This window comes from Trichomycterus rosablanca, chromosome 23 (assembly GCF_030014385.1).
Source record: "Trichomycterus rosablanca isolate fTriRos1 chromosome 23, fTriRos1.hap1, whole genome shotgun sequence".
Lineage (NCBI taxonomy): Eukaryota > Metazoa > Chordata > Actinopteri > Siluriformes > Trichomycteridae > Trichomycterus > Trichomycterus rosablanca.
Genome location: NC_086010.1, coordinates 16,183,112 through 16,204,796, shown reverse-complemented (window position 1 = coordinate 16,204,796; position 21,685 = coordinate 16,183,112). Strand labels below are relative to the sequence as shown.

General features: G+C 37.9%; 1 protein-coding gene across 1 annotated transcript; it reads left to right on the top strand.

The window, feature by feature from the left end:
- The first annotated feature begins 1,934 nt into the window (after positions 1-1,934).
- On the top strand, positions 1,935-4,547 carry rpl22l1 (ribosomal protein L22-like 1). The gene is made up of 4 exons (XM_062985532.1): positions 1,935-1,994; positions 3,571-3,675; positions 3,842-3,963; positions 4,329-4,547. Exons 1-4 carry the CDS (start codon positions 1,986-1,988, stop codon positions 4,468-4,470), a joined length of 378 nt encoding a protein of 125 aa, XP_062841602.1. The 5' UTR covers positions 1,935-1,985; the 3' UTR covers positions 4,471-4,547.
- Positions 4,548-21,685: the final 17,138 nt, after the last annotated feature.

Genomic DNA, 21,685 nt, shown 5'->3' with positions numbered 1-21,685 from the left:
CCCACATACACACTCTTACATAAACAAAATCTTGTGGAAGTCTTTCCTAGAAAATGACAAGTACAATTCCATATTTATGCCCATTTTTTGAAGCGGAACCTCTAACAAGCAATCTTATCTGGGTCAAGCTGAATTAAGAACCCACCTAAAGAAGCTGGGCACAAGGCAAAGATATACCCCAGACATTGTGATTCTATTGCTGGACGGGGGCGGCACGGTGGCTAAGTGGGTAGCACTGTTGCATTACAGCAAGAAGGTCCTGGGTTCGATCCCCAGGTGGGGCGGCCCTGGTCCTTTCTGTGTGGAGTTTGCATGTTCTCCCCGTGTCTGTGTGGGTTTACTCTGGGTGCTCCGGTTTCTTCACACAGTCCAAAGACGTGCAAGTGAGGTGAATTGGAGATACTAAATCGTCCATGACTGTGTTCGATATAACCTTGTGTAATGAGTAACTACCGTTCCTGTCATGAATGTCACCAAAGTGTAAAACATGACATTAAAATTTACATTACATTTTCTGCATTTAGCAGACGCTCTTATCCAGAGCGACTTACAGAAGTGCTTCCATAGTAAACATTTCATTTCTCAAGTATTAGTAAACAACAGTCAAAGAACACAAATCTGCTGAAACCTGTTTTTTTTTTGGAAATGGAAGAAAAGTGTTAGTAAAATAAGTACAAGTCAGCTGAAGTGCTTAGTAAAGAGGTGGGTTTTTAATCGTTTTTTAAAGACAGCAAGAGACTCAGATGTTCGGACAGATAGAGGAAGCTCGTTCCACCACTTGGGTGCTAGAACAGAGAAAAGCCTTGATGCTTGTCTTCCTTTAGTCCTGGGTGGAGGCTCAAGTCGAGCGAGACTAGTGGCTCGGAGGTTGCGTGGTACAGAGCGGGGTTTGATTAGACCACGAAGGTAGCTTGGGGCTGGTCCATTTTTGGCTTTGTAGGCGAGCATCAGGAAGCATCAGGAAGCCAGTGAAGAGAACGCAGCAGTGGGGTGATGTGACAGTGTTTGGGCTGGTTAAAAACCAGACGGGCAGCTGCATTTTGATTGAGCTACAAGGGTTTAATAGTGGACATTGGAGCTCCTGCCAGGAGGGAGTTGCAGTAGTCCAACTGTGAGATTACAAGTGATTGGACCAGAATCTGGGTAGCTTCCCTGGAGAGAAATGGTCGAATCTTCCTAAAATCCTAATAAACAAACAAAAACAAACTATCGCTGGACACCACACACTTCCCTATTTAATTATATACTAATACCAATACTTACGCCACACAGATGATGCACAGAAGTGAGATTGAACCCAGATTGCCGTGGCCCATGTTGCCATGTGCAGTGCGTTTTTAATAAAATTGTATGGTGAATAGTGCTTGAAGGGTTTCACAATGGAACCTGTTTCACCAGACCAAAAGCCTGCTTTCTGGAGTCTAACGGCAGTTTTTAACCCTAGGGTTACGACTCTTTAGATCTAGTCCATCCTAACCTTACTGGGACTGTTTATATGTTGGTAATGCGTACAGTAGTTTATTAGTTTAGGTCTTAAATCAATCCACGCTCTCCCAGTGAAGATAACTACATGAACCGGACTAACAGCTCGTCTTTGAAGAGTCTTGAATGTTTACTTATTTATAGGAGTGCACTAAAATAGCTTACAGGATGGAGGGATTGTGGTGGGGTCATGACAAGTCTGTACCCTAGTTATGGGGTCACTGGCCAAATTAGGCAGCTTCATCTTGGAATTGTGTCAGAATATAGCCAGTGCCTACCTAGAAACCCAGTTTATTCAGTAAAAAACAACTTTGGATACTTGTTTGATCATGCAATATAACTTTAAGACAATAACACAACTAATACAAATAACTAAATATGTTTTATTGTCGAAATGAATGAATCTGGATAAACAACAGTGAGGCGTTTCTGCACCTCACCACTGTGGTAGCAAGTGCGCATGCGCCTGACGTCTCTTCCTCTTTCAGCTCATCCATTCCGACATGGCGCCGGTATGTATTTTCTGTAAAGCCAGGTTTCTCAAATAAAAGTCGTTTTTTGTTGTATTTCGTTTTAGAAACAGTATCTGTTTGTTCTTAATTATAAAACCAACAATAAAATGTGTATTTACATTATTTAAATGTGCTGTTAGACTGTTTTATCGAGCTGACTGAATGAACACGTGTAGCTCGAGCGCTCTGTGGAGCTGTAATATTAAGGTCACAGTGTTCCGTACAGGTTTACCTTTAATAGGGTATATATGTAAAATATAATTTAGACAAATAAAAAGAATGAACGAAAATATAAAAGTTTAAAAACAAACAAACATGGGGGGGAAACGGTAATTTGCTTAAACTTGGTGAAACCCTAAGAGCCGTACGGAACACTGTGACGGTTCCCTGTATAATTACATGGACAGTGAAAAACTGTGCAGTGCTGTATGGAAAAATTAATGTATAACTATAATGCCTCTAATCTTTATCATTAATATATAATAATACCTTTCTGATAACGGATTTAGATAAAAGTAGCCCATATAGAAGATGGATGAAAGTAGAGTATCTTATGATATATGTGCTTTTACACTAGAATCAAATACTGAAAAAAAGTGTAAATAAAACCTATTTTAAAGCACATTTAATTTGGCATTAAAATTTGAATATATAGAGAATGTCATATCGTGCAAAAATCTATGATTTCTGAACTCTTAGTAACTCAATTTGTTCCACTACATTCTTCAGAATAATCATTTTATTTGGAAAATTTAATGACATCATTGCAAAAATAGTTTTATTTATGTAAAATTGTGGTTATTTGTACACATTCGTCTGGGATTATATGGTTTAGCTGTAAAATAAGATAATCATGGTGTTTAAGTTAAAAATCAATGGTGTCACAGTGGCTTGGTGGGTAGCACTGACGCCTCAGAGCAAGAAGGTCCTGGGTTCGATCACCAAGGGGGGGGGCGGTCTGGGTCCTTTCTGTGTGGAGTTTGCATGTTCTCTCCGTGTCCGCATGGGTTTCCTCCGGGAGCTCAGGTTTCCTCCCACATTCCAAAGGCAGGCAAGTGAGGTGAATTGGAAAAACAAAACTGACCATGACTGTTTGATATAACCTTGTGAACTGATAAATCTTGTGTAATGAGTAACTACTGTTTCTGTCATGAATGTAACCAAAGTGTAAAACATGACGTTAAAATCTTAATAAATAAATAAGTTAAAAATCAATAATAAGTTGCATTTCTGTGAAAATTCATAACTTGTGTTGCTCAGACTTAAAATAATTTTAGTAGTTAGTTTTTTTTGTTTATTCTTTCATACAACTGACCGTTATTATTGAATTTTATAACAATTCAACCCGTAATAGAACAAATTTATTTTACTGCTTAATATGTATATCTTAACTCGATTCCATGTGGATCTGTTCATATAGCATGTATAAATACTGATTAAGCATTTAAAAAGCTTATATAGATTTAAATGCTTATAAGCAGGCATTTCAGCTGTAAATACAGCAAGGACAGCTCAGTGATCAGCCAGCAGATCTTTTGGCAACAAAGATAAAACACAAACATATTTTTTTCTACAGATAAGACCAACCGTGGTGAAAAAGAACAAAAAAGGAGCTTCCTGGAAGTTCACTTTGGACTGCACCCACCCAGTGGAGGATGGCATCCTAGACTCCGCCAACTTTGTAAGCATAATGATTCATGATTTTTACAGTATGAACCTTTAATTCTCTAATACGTTTGATTTTAGGCATTTGCATCACTAATGCTGTGTCAACTAGGGTGCCCTTCCCTAGTTTAATACCTAGGGCTCTCTTCCCTAGTGTGGTCATGTTGTTTTCTGACTAACAGGAGACGTTTCTGAAGGAGAAAGTAAAGGTCAATGGGAAGACTGGTAATCTTGGCAGTGTAGTCCAGATCGCTCGGCAAAAGAACAAGATCAGCGTCGTGTCAGAAAAGCAGTTTTCCAAGAGGTGAGCTTTCAAGAATTTATAGTGCTGACAATCTGAGTACTCTTCTAAACCAAATCTCTTCAGAGCTCTAGGCCTATTTTTTGTACTCTTTGTGGCACTATCAGTGTTCCCTTAGTGCTGGTCCCAAACCCGGTTAAATAGTGTTGCTACAGGAAGGGCGTTCAACGTAAAAACTGTACCAGACCAAATACGCCGACAAATGATCAGCTGTGGCAAGCCATAATGGGAGAAACCGATTTACTCATTGTGTCATGTATCTTTAGCTTTTAACTTTTTACAAATCTGATTTCATTCAGAACTTGAGAAACGTATCATCTACTTTGAACATTTTGCTTTAAAACTGATGTTATGTATTTGCTCATTAGGTATCTGAAGTATCTCACAAAGAAGTACTTAAAGAAGAACAATCTGCGAGACTGGCTCAGGGTGGTGGCCTCTGATAAAGAGACCTACGAGCTGCGGTACTTCCAGATCAGTCAGGACGATGAGTCCGAGACTGATGAGTAAAGCTCTCATTTTTGGAGAGGCTGATGTAAAGTCTGTGATTGCTGAAAATAAATCAATGGATTTTCATCAAACCTGAATACATTGTTTTTATTCATTCATTTATTTTTACCCTCAAATTTACCTACATATTGTCACTCCGATTTGAGCAATTTAAGTACTTACTGGGAGTTATTACTGATTATTATATGGTAAAGTAGTATCATTGATAAATATGCAGAAATGGTACCACAGTGCAGTAGGGCTTGGTGATTTATAGGTCTCTCGACAGTTTTTATAATGTACCACCATCTATTTTGTTGTAGTGCAATTGTTATTTATTGTATCCTTGCTGACCACAGGGCAGACTTACTTTGATAATCGCCTTGATCTATAACAATGTGTATTTCAACCGTATATGCCTGTTGGTGATGGGTTTCAACACACAGCCATATTATGTATAGGGAGGCACACTGTGGCCCCAAACAAAATGCTTTTTTAGAAAGCTTAATAATCAGTATTTTTATATAATAAACATTAGGATTTGTGGTTTCATTTTAAGTAAATAACATTCGTGAGCACTGAAATTAAATGTCCATATCCTAACATGAACATAACAGACAAACAATAACAAACATAGCCCCATTAATAAGTCCTAATCTATGGTAAATGGTATAACTTTGCCCTCATCACACAAGTTTTCACCTGGTGGAACTTCTTATTTAGAAATTTTAATTGCATAAACTTTTAAACATAAAAATTTAATAATGGCTTGAAATTTCAAACCATCTTTTTTAAACAGAAATAAGATATTTCATAAAGGTCTTTTATTATCAAAGTCTTGGTGAAATGAAAACTAATTTCCGGCATCTAATTACATCAATGTGTTAATTGTATAGCTTGCATTACAGAGCACCTCATTATTTTTGTAGTTGCTGACAAATATCTTCAATAATAAAAGCCAAAAGAAAGTTGCATTTTTTGTGTCTAGGTCTAAAGGCTTTAAGTTTCCTGCTTTAGATATATCCACTATGAAACAGAACCCCTTTATTTTGGCACTTTACAAATTTAAGAAAAATAGATCTTTGTTTGGATTCAATATTTAGAGAAATGAGTAAAAAAAACCACCTAAATGTCCAAATATTTTTGCAGTATTTATGACATCCAGTGTGTGTAGCTTTACTTTGCTTAAAGGGGTTTATATAACCTAAGGGCAGTTTAAGGGTTTTTAAGTCTACTTCACTATTATTGATTAATCTTGTCTGGATTAAAATTTTACGTTTGATTTGAGTTTCTCCATCAGATCAGTCAGTAACAACATTAGGTTCTAACGTTCTTGATCCACAGTGAAACATCATTCAAGGTTGCCTTTCATCATGTTTTTCTTTATCTGACGATACTCAAGGGCTGATGAAAATCCCATTAAACGTTTCAGCCCAATAGCAGTAATTGATTAGAGTGAGTGTGATTGACCTATCCTGACAGGAGGTCACTATAAGTAACCAGTTCTGTTTCAGCATTTTAGTTTACCACAGAAAGATAGCTGGTCATGGAGGTCTTTGCTTCTAATCAGTCTGAGTCTGAAGCACAGTTCTGGAATGATCTAGGGGGAAAGCGCATTCGAGGACGTTTTCGTGCGACTCTAGCTGGGCTCCTGGAGCTAGAAGTCCTGAGAGTCAGGCATAAAGAAATGGTGGAGACAGCACTGGGGAAACGGGGAAGTCCTGATGAATCGGATGATCTATTGTTCCAGCAGGGACGTTCTAGGTATTTGGTGGAGGAGAGCTCTTTCAGGCTGAAGCTTAACCGAAGTCTCTCTCATGAGAATGTCATTGATACTGGGAAGTCCGGGACATTCGTGAATTTAAAAAAGACTGGTGTCCATCGCTCATCAGGAGACCTTCAACAGCTTTACTGTGCTAAACATGATGGTGGACGGTCAAGCACGAGCTCTGGATTTTGTGAGAGTAATTTTACAAGTTGTGCTGGGAATGATGTCATCAGTTCTCTATCAACTTCATTGGCGTCTTTGAGTTACACTAGTAATGTTGGTGATGCAGGTTGTTATGAGCAGGTAACATTCTCACAGCAGGTGTCAAATCTACCAAGCAACAGAAAAGACTGTCAAAGGAATGAAATAGAGGCTCCAGCCTTTTCAAAAGTGGCGATTCCAGATGCTGTATTTTTGTCGGTTATCGACTTGTACCCTGATTCCCACTGGCCTGAGTTATCTGACATACTTCTGGCTCAGGTAGTCTTGGAACCTTCTTACCTTTCTGATCTCAGAAGTTGTCAGGGTTCAGAGGTTTATCGCTATCCCAGTCCCCTACATGCTGTGGCACTGCAGAGTCCTCTTTATGCCCCGCTAAGCCCCACCAAAAACAGGAAAAGAAACAGCGGATGTTCTTCTGGATTTATTACCTCAAGGTCAAGCTCCTTGGCAAGACCAGATTGTGTTTGTAGACGTCGGGCTTCTGAAGATTCTAGCTGGCATTCAGAGTCTTTCACCATGCTGCAGTCGAGCACATCTTTAAGTTCTCATGCTCATTCCGAGAATAACACGTGTAAGGATATAGTTTTAAAGCGGGTACAAGGTCAACCCTGGATCCAGACTACTTTGAAGACAGTTAAAGGTGTTTCCTCCTGGTCTAAGAGGAGCATGGCCTCACTTTACCGCACTTCTTCGATGGACAAAAGTAGGGCCTCGTTTAAATCTGTGCATTTTCAAAACAGAGCTTCTGGTAAATCGGAATCTGAGCCAACAAGCTGCTTGACGTCGTCCCATGCAGGCTTTAGAGGACGTCTAGGCACACACAAGAACCGATTCAGAAGACACACCGCTGCTTTGACCAACCTCAGCATTTTCAAGAAAGGCCATGGCACTTTGTGTTCATATCATGACTGCGATTGCATTGTTAGAACTTTGGATGAAAAAGACTCTTAGTAATATGTGTCCTTTTTATATCTGATGACCCAAAACATGGATCTTTTTCTTTTTTAAACTTAATGAAGAGTAAGTGTGGTTTCAGATGCTACTGCACATTAACAATACAAACTCATTTGTACAAAAGTTTTCATTTTTTATGAGACTATAAAAGACCTTTATACGTTGGTCTAGGATTTCTTGAAACACCCCTTTATGGTCTGGTTTGACCCTGGACACTTTTTTAATCATATAAATGGTTCTGTGTGATTGTAGAAAAAGAAAACATTGATTTTTCTTTTTTTCTGGGTATTTAATGTCTAGACGCTTGGTTTTACCATTTTTCGATGCCCATTATTACATGATTAATAGTGGATAAAAGTAGGATTTGTATAAAATCACTTATACTTGTCCATAATACAGATACATAATACAAATATTGACGTGACTTTTGAAAGGACTACTGTTAATTGCATTACTTTAAGACATGACATTCTGTCTAAAGAGAATTTGAATCATCTGAATTGATGTGACACTGAACCGGTGATCAACAGGATGTCATTTATTTCATTAGCGGGACAAAACTGGCAAAAATATGGCATGTCACTCTTTTCTGACATTATGTAAATGCCCCTGCAAATGGCTCATGTTGTGTACGTATTTATGCATTATGAATAGCTACAGTTCTCCACATTTTAGTTTATTTCTTGAGTTTTGAAAAAATTTATCATTGAAAAACAAGTGAGATGTGTTTCTTTATGGGTTCTGTAATGATAACATACCTGTATACAGTAGGAGCCAAAGGCCTAAGCATAAAATTAGTTTTATTAGCCAAGTGTGCTAACCACACTTGGTGTCTACCGACAAACAGTGCTAACATATAACACCAGGACATTAGACAAGACTAAATATCTATAATCCTGGTGTTATATGTTAGCACACTTGGCTAATAAAACTAATTTGATGAAAAATAGTTTCATTATGGATATGTAATGATAACATATACAGTAGGAGCCAAAGGCCTAAGAATAGAATTAGTTTTATTAGCCAAGTGTGCTAACCGCACTAGGTGCCTACAAACAGTGCTAACATATAACACCAGGACAATATAGACATAATTTTCTGAATATGGGATTTGTTAGAAGCATTTTTACTCCATTGTACAAGCAAAATATATTAATTTACCATTGATATTTAAATTAAATATTTAAAAGTGTCGTATACTTTAAACAGGATCCATTTTACACTTAGCTCCAGAAGCTACAGGCTAATTTTCGTGAATTCTTTAATTATATCTAAACATTTGAAGAAATCGCATCTCTGGTTAAGACGACAATTTTATTTGTCTTCTTTGTCTTGACAAAAAAAAGGATAAAAACATACAGTATAACCAAACTATAACCAAAATGTTGTATTATTTTTAATGTATTGTGAAGTCAGTAGATGTCAGCAGAGCTCCAGAACAGTAATTCAAACGCCATTTACACAGCAACCCTATTTTAGTATTTTTTGTAGTGTTTCCATTGACTTATGTATCTTTAGGGTTTTTATTTCCAGATGAAAGCCACACTTGATTTTAGGACCAAATAAATATTTCCAGCAAGTTAAACTTTCATGTGTTAATATGGGCATTATTATCCAGTCATCGCATGCATGTGTGCTATTCCAAAACCATCTGCATTAAGCCTCCAGTCTTCTAAGAAGGCTTTTCACCAAACTTTAAACATGACTGCTAGGATTTTGGACCTATTTAGCCCAAAGGACAACTGCTTGTTTAATAGTTTACCGGTCATGTGGTAATATTATAGGGACATTATTATCCGGTCATCACATGCATGTGTGCTTATTAATCACTACAATCCAGCGCGTCCACTTCGTTCACAAGATGCAGGGTTACTTATAGTTCCTAAAATTAAAAAGACCACAGCTGGTGGAAGAGCATTTTCTTACAAAGCTCCACAACTCTGGAATAATCTTCCTGCCTCTATTAGGGATTCGGACACAGTCTCAATGTTTAAGTCTAGACTGAAAACATATTTATTTTCTCAGGCTTTTGATTAGTATAGACAAAGGCGCAGAGCTTGGGGGTTCTTGGTCATAGAAACTTGTGGTGATCAGGGATGTTGGGTTGCTGTCGTTCTGCCTCTCTTGTCCAATCACTCCGGTTTGGGTAGGAGAGATGGGCGCTGATGTCCTGTGAAAACCTTCATGACCTTGTTACCTGCTCGCTCTCCCTTTTAGTTATGCTGTAATAATTAGGGCTGCCGGAGTCTAAAACTCTCTGTAAAACTGTTTTACTCAACTAGCATTGTACATTATTAACTACATTCTTTGTTGTTTTACTCCAAAGGCGTTCTGATGGAAACCTGTTCACCCGCCGAGGTTAAGGATTAAAGTCGAGACTGCCGTGACAACTATGCTGCTCCTGCCGGATGTGACTGGTCTGGAGTAATTGCACCAAGAATGACAAGAAATCACTACAGACATTATTGAAGACTACAGCGAAGAACAACTCTATTATTATTTATCTATTTATTACCAGTTATAACTTTTAGATCATTTAATTCTGTGTTCGTATGCTCTGTGTAAATCGTGTATTTATTTAAAGTATCCTCCTGGCCACCCAAGAAGGATGGGCCCTGCTGAGTCTGGTTCCTCTCAAGGTTTCTTCCTGTAATTTTCAGGGAGTTTTTCCTTGCCACAGTCGCCCTCGGCTTGCTCAACAGGGAGTTTTTTGTATCTGTTGGTCCTGGATTTTGTAAAGTTGCTTTGAGACAATGTCTATTGTAAAAAGCGCTATATAAATAAAGTTGACTTGACTTGACTTGACTATCACAAAACCATCTGCATTAAGCCTCCAATATTCTGGGAAGGCTTTTTACTAATCTTTGAACATAACTGCTAGGATTGTAGACCTATTTAGCCCAAAGTACTAATGGTAGTTTAATAGTTTAAGCTGATAATGCAAATGTATCCCTAAGGTGTTGTGATTAAGTTCAGAATGAGTCTCTGTATGTAGCAGCTGTCAAAACTAATGGCTTTACTTAAGAGTTTTCTCCTTACATTTACATTTTCAGCATTTATTAGACGCTTTTATCCAAAGCGACTTACAGTGCTGTGACAGTATATTGACTAAGCAATTGAGGATTAAGGGCCTTGCTCAAGATTCCAACAGTGACAACCAGGCAGTGGTAGGACTTGAACCAGATGCTTAGTTTTACAATTACTAGTCCAGTACCTCAACCACTAAGCTACAACTGCCCTTACCTTCACCTCTCATTCTTTCTCATTATAAAATAATTTAAACACATGTGAAAAGTATGGTATAAACAGTATCATATTGATTGCAGGGTTGTGTGTGGCTGCTTAGCTATACAAATAGTTCCTGTACCCATTAATGAACTGTTATTATACTCATGTTGCTTCTAGAGGCAGGTCTAAACTCTTTACCTTTATTTTTGACTGTACTGAAATGAGCTTCCATGGCTTTAACAGCTGTTGTTGCTCCTAGGGTTTCCACTAAATAACAAAAATGAAACTCTTCACATTAAATAGCTGTATGCTTAAATTTTGGACCTGTTTATAATGGCTGGCATCTAAAACAGCTGAAACAAAAGAAAATATCACATTGTTTTTCTACTTAAAATATCAGCCTGTCAGTGTGTATTATTCACGTTTTTGCTTCCAGGCCAAACACATTTTCACACATACAGCAAACCATGTGCAGCGGCTCTGCTTTATCTACATCAAAGTTTTCCTTTTGAAGAAGATATAAGAGCACACGGGGTTGCTCAGGGGATTGTTTTTGTTGGAGAAGACGTTTGATTTTCACATTTATGGTAATCCCTGTCATCCAGCTAGAGATGAAAAGTGTGGGGTGAATTGAAATTCATTTAAATTCCCTTTAAAATATATGCAGCAATGAGAAAGAAATACAGCAGAGATTTGGGGTGTCTGACTTTATTCCAGTTCAATCCATGGTAATAGTGGATCGACATTATTCAATATGAGGTTAAAAGAAAAAACAAACTAGATTCCAGAACAGCTGGCACAGTATGTGGAATGCAAATAAAAAATTTGTTGATGTGTTTTGACCTGTATTTGGACAAAAAAATACTATACAGAGACATTACGCTATCCTACCACTGTGGAGACCCCTGTTTAAGTCTCAGTGGTGCTATATGCCTGGTTTGCCATCTAACAGACTAAGTAGGGCCCTCTAAAAGACGAATATCACTACCCAGATTGTTACCACAAACTTTAAGACCAAGGCCAATAATGGTACAAGCTTATAGACATTGTTGTGAGTCTAAATTTAGGAATGATTGACTAGCTTTATTTATGAAACCAACTAATTCAGTTTAAAGCGTACTTTATCAAATGCTACTGTGCCAACATCTGCAACAGAAATGCAGGTTTACCTTTTCTGCTCTGCAGCTGTTATAAATGTGTCTTAACACATCTGGATTTCAATCCAGTAGTATTTTGTCTTAAAACATAACAGATCCCTCAGATCAGTCAGTTTTATATTAGAATCTGATCCCCTCAGCACTTGCAGAGTTTTATTTTGCATTTGAGTTGACTCCTCTTGCCATTTTATAACCTCTGCCTTTGATTCTACGCTGCCCCCAGGGCTACTGCAGGCCTCCTTCCAAAGAGATGGGAATACATAATGTGCGCCAGCTATCAAAATGTTTCTACCTCTGCCCAGGCTTCATAACACACACTCCATCATCCCTGAGTCTCGTCTGCGCTGGACAGAAGTTGGCACTGATTCCAACTCTTATGAAACTCACATGGGGTGGCTGGCATAAGAAAGCATTTGGGTGGAGAATGAAATGTAAACATATTTGATACTGTCCTTCCTTTTATTTGGGTTGGAACTAGCTTGTGAACTGTTTTCCCCACATACTGGGTGTTATTCACACAACCTGGGATTGGTATCAATTTGACAAGAAACATATTTTTAACATTGCATTCAGTTCTCTGTAAAGATTATCCTCCTTCTTTAGTACTCATTCATTTGTTCATTTGTTCATCCATCCATCCATTCATCCATCCATCCATCCATTCATTCATTCATTCATTCAATGTCTTTACTTATTCTTTATCCTGGTCAGGATTGTGATGGGTCTGATTCACTGGGTAAGAGACAGGAAACACCACACAGAAAGGACCACTGTCATCCAGCTGGGGAATCAAACCCCTCTAACTCTCAGTTTACTTCAATATGCACCATGTATTTTCCCATCAGTTCAGACCAGTTTGCTTTCTGTGCTGCTTAAAGCATTATTTCTTAAATCCCCTTTTGGTGGCCCAATTCACTTCTGCAACACAGTAAGTGACAACTGGTGTTGCCCTTTTATTTTGATAGGACACAACAACTGGTGGTTTATACTGTAGATTAACCGCAAAAGCCTTAAATGAGCAATCTGAGACTGAAATATAAATATACCTTTGCAGACTAAATACTTTCTAAAGACAGTGTATCCCAGTGTATCCTGCACTGTCATCACGGTGCTTTTGTAATGACATCAGAGCGGTGCTGATGTAGTTAGAGTGCAACCATAGCAACAGTGAGTCATCCAAAGCAGATGCCCTTAGCAGATACAGGAGATCGGATCATCCTGAAATAATCCACTCCTCAGTTTGAACTGTAAAGTTGAAGCTATAAATCTTTGATTTGTTTTTCTATCTTTTTTTTTTACTTTAACTGACCTTGGGAAGCTTGTTTTTAGTGTGTGTGTCTTTCAAATAATATCTATGAAATATTTTCTATATCAGCCAGCATGAGGTTTATGGTCGGTTATCTGAACCGATTTTTGGACATCTGAACATCACATTTAAAAACGTGGGCTGTTTTATTTCTTTCAAAATTCTTGGAAGAATCTTCATCAGATTTTAGACCATGTTGCTGGTATTCAGCACATAAATGCATGATTGAGGTTGGGCCCAGATGTTGAGCGATAAGGCCTGGCTTGTGGTTGCATTCCAATTCCACCATAGTTATGTTGAATGGGGTTAAATGAAGGGGTCTGGGCAGGCCTGTCAAGTTCTAACATTCCAAACTTGGTGTGCATTTTTATGGACCATGCTTTGTGCCTTTTGCCACTAAGCACAAAGAAAGTCAAAGCATGTTGTACATTTCCCTTCAACAATTCAAGAGCAACTTTATTTTTGTATTTATGCTCTTAAGGTGGTCTTTTCCAATTCTGGATTGCAATATCTGTAATGATTTTTAGCACTCGCCAGTTCAGCACTATTCTATGAACTTATGTGGCATAAGTGGCATTGATGGTTAAACTATTCACAAATATGTGTTTGGACAAATATGAATTCCAATTATTCAGAAGAACTATTTGGGAAGAAATCCCAAGAAATCCCAATAGCAAATGTATGTAAACACTTTTTTTTTAACTGTATAAACACATCATATACCTGAGGCTGTGGATGTAATGGCCTTGTATTAATGGCACAGCATTGTTTACACTTCTATATACACATTCCTATTCAAGTCATGCAACAGCTGTTATTTGCTGCCATTGTAATGCTCATCCTGCTCTGTGTCCTATACAAACTACAAGGGCTAGTGTGGCTTGTATGGGCAGTGTGACAATATGATCCATTATCCTAGTACTCCATTCATTATGCATGGTCATTGGTGACCTATTTTCATTCACTCAAACTACCTAAAGTTGGAGAATCCTGACATGGCATCTACAAGCACATGGCTAATATTACTTAGAATAGAATCTGCATTGGTAAGATGCATACATGTGCATTGTACTAAGGCAAGTTTTACTCGAGTGCACAGTTCTGTCACTGTCACCACTGATACAATTTGTTTCTAACAGAACCTGAGACCCACTCGAGTCTCGAGAGCTGCTCTCAAAAGAGAGAGGATGGAATTAAAAATGAATTAGCTGCAACGTCTGTGCTCAGCTGAAGAATAGCACAATTGAAATATGGTCATCTTGTGAGAACAATGGATATAGAATCCTATTGCTTTGGATGTTAAATGTTAAGAAATGTGTCTTGCTTTTGTGTGGTTAAACAACTTAACATACATATCCTAAAAAACATATGTTGTATCACACACACACTAACACCTATATTGGCAGCTCTTTGAATATATCAGGTGTCTTTCATTAATAATAATAATAATAATAATAATAATACATTTTATTTATATAGCGCTTTTCAAGATACTCAAAGACGCTTTACATAAGACAAATAATCAAAACAAATACGTACATACACCATACAAATCATAGTACAAAATCAAAATAGTACATCAACATCAAGAATAATTAAGATAAAAACAAAGAGAGCAGCATAAGACAGTTCATTAAAAATTAGCTAAATTATGAGAGAGAACAACAAATATAGAACAATTTCTTAAAATTAGACAGAAACAGGACAGATTTACATGCAATCAGGAAACTGAAAACTTTACAAGTTTTAGGATCTAGGACTTCACATTTCTGTCGTGATCTAAGTATAAAAACGGGTTTGATAATAATATACTAGGCAAGTGATATATAGTTTTATATATCGTACCATATTTAACATTTTAATATTGTACTTAATACTTATTAAGTAACATAGGGCTTCTATTAATAATTAGACTATAAATTAACATAACCATAATGTGTAATAGCTAGTAATGGCTGATTTAGCTCAGCTTAACTCCAGAGCTATAGTGTAAAGAACACACACACAGAACAGTATATGAATAACGTGTACTTATAAAAGTGGTACAATTTTATGCTTATATAAGACAGTAATGCATTGTACTCTGTTCTTTGCTAGACTAAAAATGATAGGACAGTCTTCAGAAGATCATGCATGTTTACAAAATCCATAACCAAAAACGGTTGTCAGAATATTGAGCTCACACTAAAGAAAACAAATAAAATGCAGAACTGTGCTTACAAGCCACCGTACAATTATTTACATTATAAAGTTCTTACAGCTCTGCAAACTATGTTGCTTCTTTTTTAAAATGTACCCACACACGTTATATATATACGTATATACTGTATATCCCTATATCAATAGTGTTTTTACCACATATGTTACCTGTAAGGTGATATATTATTATAACATATATGTATCCTCTGGATATATTTATATGTAAGTTTATAACATATATATATAATACCCATAATAAAATGTGTGTATGTACATATACTAAATTATATAAAGGATACATTTTTTACATTTTTTACATGGTATTATATGTTGTATCCATTTTAGCATACATATTAAATGTATACATGCAATTGTATTAACGTAACATATGGTGACATATATATATATTTATAAGCACATAATACACATACACAAGCATATGTATATTTCTATGGGCCACACATATATGTCAATATATCAATATATACATATATAAATGTCAATTTCTAATAAGATTTATATATAGTTTGCACAATTATGGTCATTTATTTCATATATGAAAATTTTATACACATTTGCGTATGGGTGGCGAGTAATAAAATGTTAAATGAATGCATTCTTAGGTAAAAAGACCTACATTTGTACTTATTTATGGATATTTTTTTACTTCTGCTTGAAATGGTTTATCACCAGCTGAGCTTTCCATCTGAGGTAACAGAAGCTACTTTAGCAGCTCGTTATCATTTAGCTTTACTATTTCTTCGCTTTATGAGTGAAATCTGGTTGTTTTGTTGCTTTATTTTGTAAAGTTTGTATGAATAATCGTGTACAGGTAACTGTAGCAGAACTGGGCAGCAGAAGGTGAATGATGGGCAGCGGGATGAATAATTAAATGTCGTTGTGAGCTAATGGAAGAGCAGCTGAATTATTTAGCCTGTAGCTGCCGCGTGTGCGCGCGTGAATGTGCGCGTGTGTGTGCGCGCGTGCTGTGCTGCTTCTGTCTGCGCGCGCTGCTCTTTCTCTGATGGACGTGAATCACACTGAAGCGCTGCTGACCATACAGGTGAGTTTTGTTTTATATTTAATTATTACTGCTTTTTTAGTGAGTTTAAAAGGGAATTTAACTCTACACGAGCTGTTTTACTATTGTAAGGTAACTGCTGAGTGTTTTTTCTGTATTTTCTGCATATTTTATTTATTATTAAACATGTAGTATGTTATTAGATCCATACTCAAACTAACAGAAAGGCTTTACTCTTCATTTTAATTAATATCAATATATCTAAATGTATCTATTACCAGTAATATAAATGTTATTTTCTTCTGAGAATCTATAAAAATGTATTTTTATACAAAAAAAAAAGCAAAACATGAAACTTTTAATGTTCTTAAGAACAAATAATAAGCAAGAACCCAACAAATAGATAAAGTTACTTAATAAGTAATGGGATGGGACAATGTGTAGCACTGTCGCCTCACAGCAAGAAGGTCCTGTGTTCGATCCCCAGGTGTAGAGTTTGCATGTTCTCCCCGTGTCTGTGTGGGTTTCCTCCGGGAGCTCCGGTTTCCTCCCACAGTCCAAAAACATGCAAGTGAGATGAACTGAAAATACAAAATTGACTGTAACCAGTAACCAGTAACTACATTTTCTGTTATGAATGTACCTAAAGTGTGTAAAACATGTAGTTAAACTCTTAATAAATAAATACATTTTACCGTGAAGCAGCTCTACACTACCAGCAGCTGAAAAGCCTCCCACACGATGCCACCCCTTCCCCCATGCTTACCTGTGGTAGAGATGCAGTATCTGGTGTATTCTCACCTGGAACATCACCGTACAACCCAAATCATGATTCCTTACTCCACACTACTCTTCTGAACTACTGAATCTTTCCATATTCTGTCACAAATATTAATTTTCTGCACAAAACAAGCATTTGCTAAGAGTAGAGTCTTGTTTATAAGGGGCTGAATTCCCTGTAGGGCCTTTCAGATACGTTCATCCAAACACAAGATTGATTGCTCTTGATTTATGTATTATTATTGAACAACTAATATATTGCAGTGATGCATATTTACTTAAAATTGGTACGGACTTGCCCCTGTTTGGTCCACGGCTCCTGGAATTATCCTAAAAAACCCTCAATTTATCACACGCCTGTAGTACATTTAAGACATTTAAATACATTTACATTTTCGACATTTAGCAGACACTTAAAATTATCCTTGAATACAATTTGAGCAATTGAGAGGACCAACTTGGCGATGGTGGGGCTTGAACCAGCAACCTTCTGATACTAGTCAAGTATCTTATCCGCTAAGCTACCGCTGCCCTCAAAATTTGACTTCTTACATTTTTATCCAAAGCGACTTACAATTGTGATAGAATGCAATTTGAGCAATTGAGGGTTGAGAGCCTTGCCCAGGGGCCCAACAGTGGCAACTTGGCGATAGTGGGGCTTCAACCAGCAACCTTCTGATACTAGTCAAGTATCTTATCCGCTAAGCTACCACTGCCCTCAAAATTTGACTTCTTACATTTTTATCCAAAGCAACTTACAATTGTGAACACAATTCAAACAATTGAGGGTTAAGGTCTTTGCTCTGGTGCCTAACAGTGGTTTGAACCAACAACCTTTAAATTCCTAGTCCAGTATTTTAACCAGTAGGCTACCACTGTGGCAATTTTAAGAGCCCTAAAGTGACACTTGTGGGACCCCAAACCTTAGTTTTAATGCGAAGTAATTGTGAGGTATTTTACACATGCTATTTATTTCAATTTCTCCCAATATACTGTAATTTTGTTGACCTTGTGTGCTCAGTGTACAGGAGCATAGCACCCGTATTTGACTATTTTATTTGACTGTAAGATTTATCTGAATGTCAGTATAATAGAGTAAATCTTATCGCTCCTTAATCATTTTACAAGAGGACCCGTTTGTCCATTACTGACAGGAAATCGGCACATTTCTGCTGCTCCGGTTACCGATAAGCAGCAGGTCTTCTGGTGCAGACACACTCCGGTCCATCCTTCATCATTACGTCTGTGATCTCATTTTTTAAAAGGTTAGCGATGGCTGCAGGTCACGGTCGGCCAGTCTGCTCTGATCTGCCCGTCTTTCCACAGGATAGTTTATGATATGTAATTAAATATTGTTGCCAGGTAAAGCAAACTGTTAATCTCTTTCATCGTGTTTATTCCAGTGCATATTTGCATGTCCTTGCACCTGGTATGCACTGAAAGCATCGTCCGTCAGTCAGTCCTCAACCGTAAACAAGGGATGCAGCTCTCATTAATCCTATAGTGAGTAGATTGCATTAACTACACTGGTTAATGTTTGTATTGAGATTGTCCTCACCCCGCATTACATGTGGACGTTATTCCAAATTGGGAAGGGAGGGGGGGGTTGTCAGCAGTTATTGTTTGTCCTGGGGACATGGGATTGATTTCTCCCTGAGACCACTGTCTATTGGGAGTTTTGCATGGTCTTTCTGTGGCTATGTGCATTTTCTAAAGCACTTCATTCCTCCTTAAAACATGCGTAAAACACAAAACAAAGCATGTGGTGCCTTGAGATGGATTGATGCACTTCTGGGACGTCTTACTGCCTTGCGGCCTGTGTGGTTTGGACCAACCATGAGCCTGATCAGGATGAAAATCCTCATGGTGGTGCAGGTGGGTGCTCAACAGCAGTTCTATGAATATGGAATATGGGTTTAAATCTAGCCTCCGGTCCATTTCTGCAAGTACTTTGGCATGTTTTTCCACATCCACATGTGTTTAAACATAACTGAACTGAAAACCTATTAAAAAAACACTTGTGATATTATGGTTAGTGGAAGCATTGACTTGCCCTGTATACAGGCTTGCTGTAGTTTAGCTCCATCCTCTTACCTGCACTGCACAGGGGGTAAGCAGGATACAAACCTGTTGGTTTAGCCTCGCCGCCTCCACACCGAGTGAATAAAGAATGGCCCGACTCTCCCACCCCCTTATCTTGCGGACCGGCTGTGACGCCAGTGCTTTGTCCGCGCGTAAGGAGCAAACGCAATAAATAAATCTAATCAATCAAGGTCCTCTGGATGAATCATCTTTACAGATGGGCCAAGTGACCACAGTTCTCTGCTACTACAATACTGCTCTTTTCAAAAGATTTTGCAACACTAGTGGGGATTCACTGGAGCAGTGGTGAATTTGGGCACATATGTTATTCACTAATATTTGACTTGGCTGCCCAGAAACCTCAAACTGATCCAGTTTCGTTTTAAACTTTGCAAACTATGCATTTCTTTATGGACATCACTTTGTGCTTAGGGGAATTATCATGCCCAAACAGGAGGGTTTTTTTCCCTAAAAAACACAATCCACTCAGATGACCCAGTCCAAACCTTCCACCGTGGCCGCAGGTTATTATTTCTTTCCACCCCACTTTACAAATGGCACTATGCATTCCTTCCTGGCATCTGTAAACCCAGATTTATTTCATAGACTACAATAGGGTAAAGAATAATGGCAGTGTGCTTTACACTAATCCACCCAGGCATTGCATATGGTGATCTTAGTCTTGTGTGTGGCTCCCAAAATATAAAACTCTCAATGAACAGTTCTTGTTCCAACAGTAGTGATTGTCACAGCCAACCTCAGTGCTTAGGCTTGTCTGACTTATCACTTCATGGCTTTTCCACTTTACCAATACACCAAGGGTTGATGGTTGGGAATGGTGGAGTCCCATGAATGTGCTACATTTATTCAGTACAGTACAGTACAGTTGGTCTATAGATTTTGACAGTACTGATCTTGCCTGTAAGATGGTCATTATTTCCTCATTTTTTCCCATTTTTGCACCACCTCACCCTGAGGAGAGCCACACACAAGCATATATGCCAGTAGAGAGGAACTAAATAAAGAAAATACAAAAAAACATTAATATATTCAGGTAAATTATAAAAGTAGATGTTTTTAATGACATTATCAACTGGGGTTTGCATGGACTGTGATTAGTGATGTTTTATTCATCACAAAAGCTCACTTTGTTCTCATATTTGTATTTCAATACCCTTCTACTAATTGCATCTAATCTAAAATTCCAATAAGACATATTATATTATATTTTATATTCTTTATACTGTATTTAGTGTTCGGGACAAAGCATCACAACGCCTAATCATTTATTGGCCTTTAGCTTTGCAGCTATATATGGTCTTTATTGTCATATTATGCACTATTATTATTCATAATATACTACCCCCCCCCTTTTTCTCCCACTTTAGCGCATCCAATTTCTGCCTGTCAATCATCCTCTCCTTAATGCTGGTCCCTGATCCTGATTGGGGAGGACGAGGCTGCTCCACGCCCCCTCCGACACGTGCACAGCAATTGAACATCTTGTCACCTACACTTGACGAGTGCAGTGCAGTACAGCGCCGTGTACGGAGAGCCACATCCTCTACCGCACTCCTTTCCCATCTCCGTGCAGGCGCCACCAACCAGCCAGGAGAGGTCGTAATCACACTAGTCTGAGAGAGAGTCCCCATCCGGCTTAATCCCGCCCCTATCTGAACAACAGGCCAATCGTTGTTCATGTGGCCGCTCATCCTCAGCCGGCAGGCAGAGCCGAGATTCGATACGATGTATTCGAGATCTCGGCTCACCTGAGCGGCTACATACTACACATTTTTAATAAGAAACCGGTCTGGAGTATAGGGTTATTACACACTCGTGCCATTGTAATACACACAGAATGTGGCTTGGCATAATGCTAGATAGAACAAGAACATCTGTTGACAAGATACTGCTCTGTTGGTATAGAAATATAGGTATTTTTTTGAGCACTAATAGTGTCCTTATAGATGTGCAAGTTACACAAGCAGTGGTCACTGTTACACCACCACACCATGACACCATGAACCTGACTTTTAAAGTCTGAGCTGGTAACAACTGGTTGGGCGTTTTCTTCTTTAGGCTGGAAATCATGACTTCTGTGGTTCTTTTAAACAAACCACAATACACGTTTCCCCTGTTTTTCCAATTTTGGATCTTTAAAGTGCCAGTCCCCAGGAAGAAACAGCATGCCCTACGGTCATAAAGTGCAATAGCTGCATAGCCTTTACAGTATTTGTAGCAGACAAAACTCCAAAGACCGTCCTAATATCATAAAACAGTTTTTAAATATGCCACTCTTGGCTCCTAAGCTCAAGGCTTTTAACCAATATATTCTTAATTGTTCTTCTTTTATTATTTCCTTTGTAGATATAGAATCAGAATAAAAGATGATTGATTATTGTCTATGTATACAATCCTTTGAATTCGACACCTTATGATATCAGTGAAAGGTGCAAAAGATTTTATACACACCTGAAAACACATCGGTGTTAGAACTGGCCTTTTAACTTCTTTGCTTT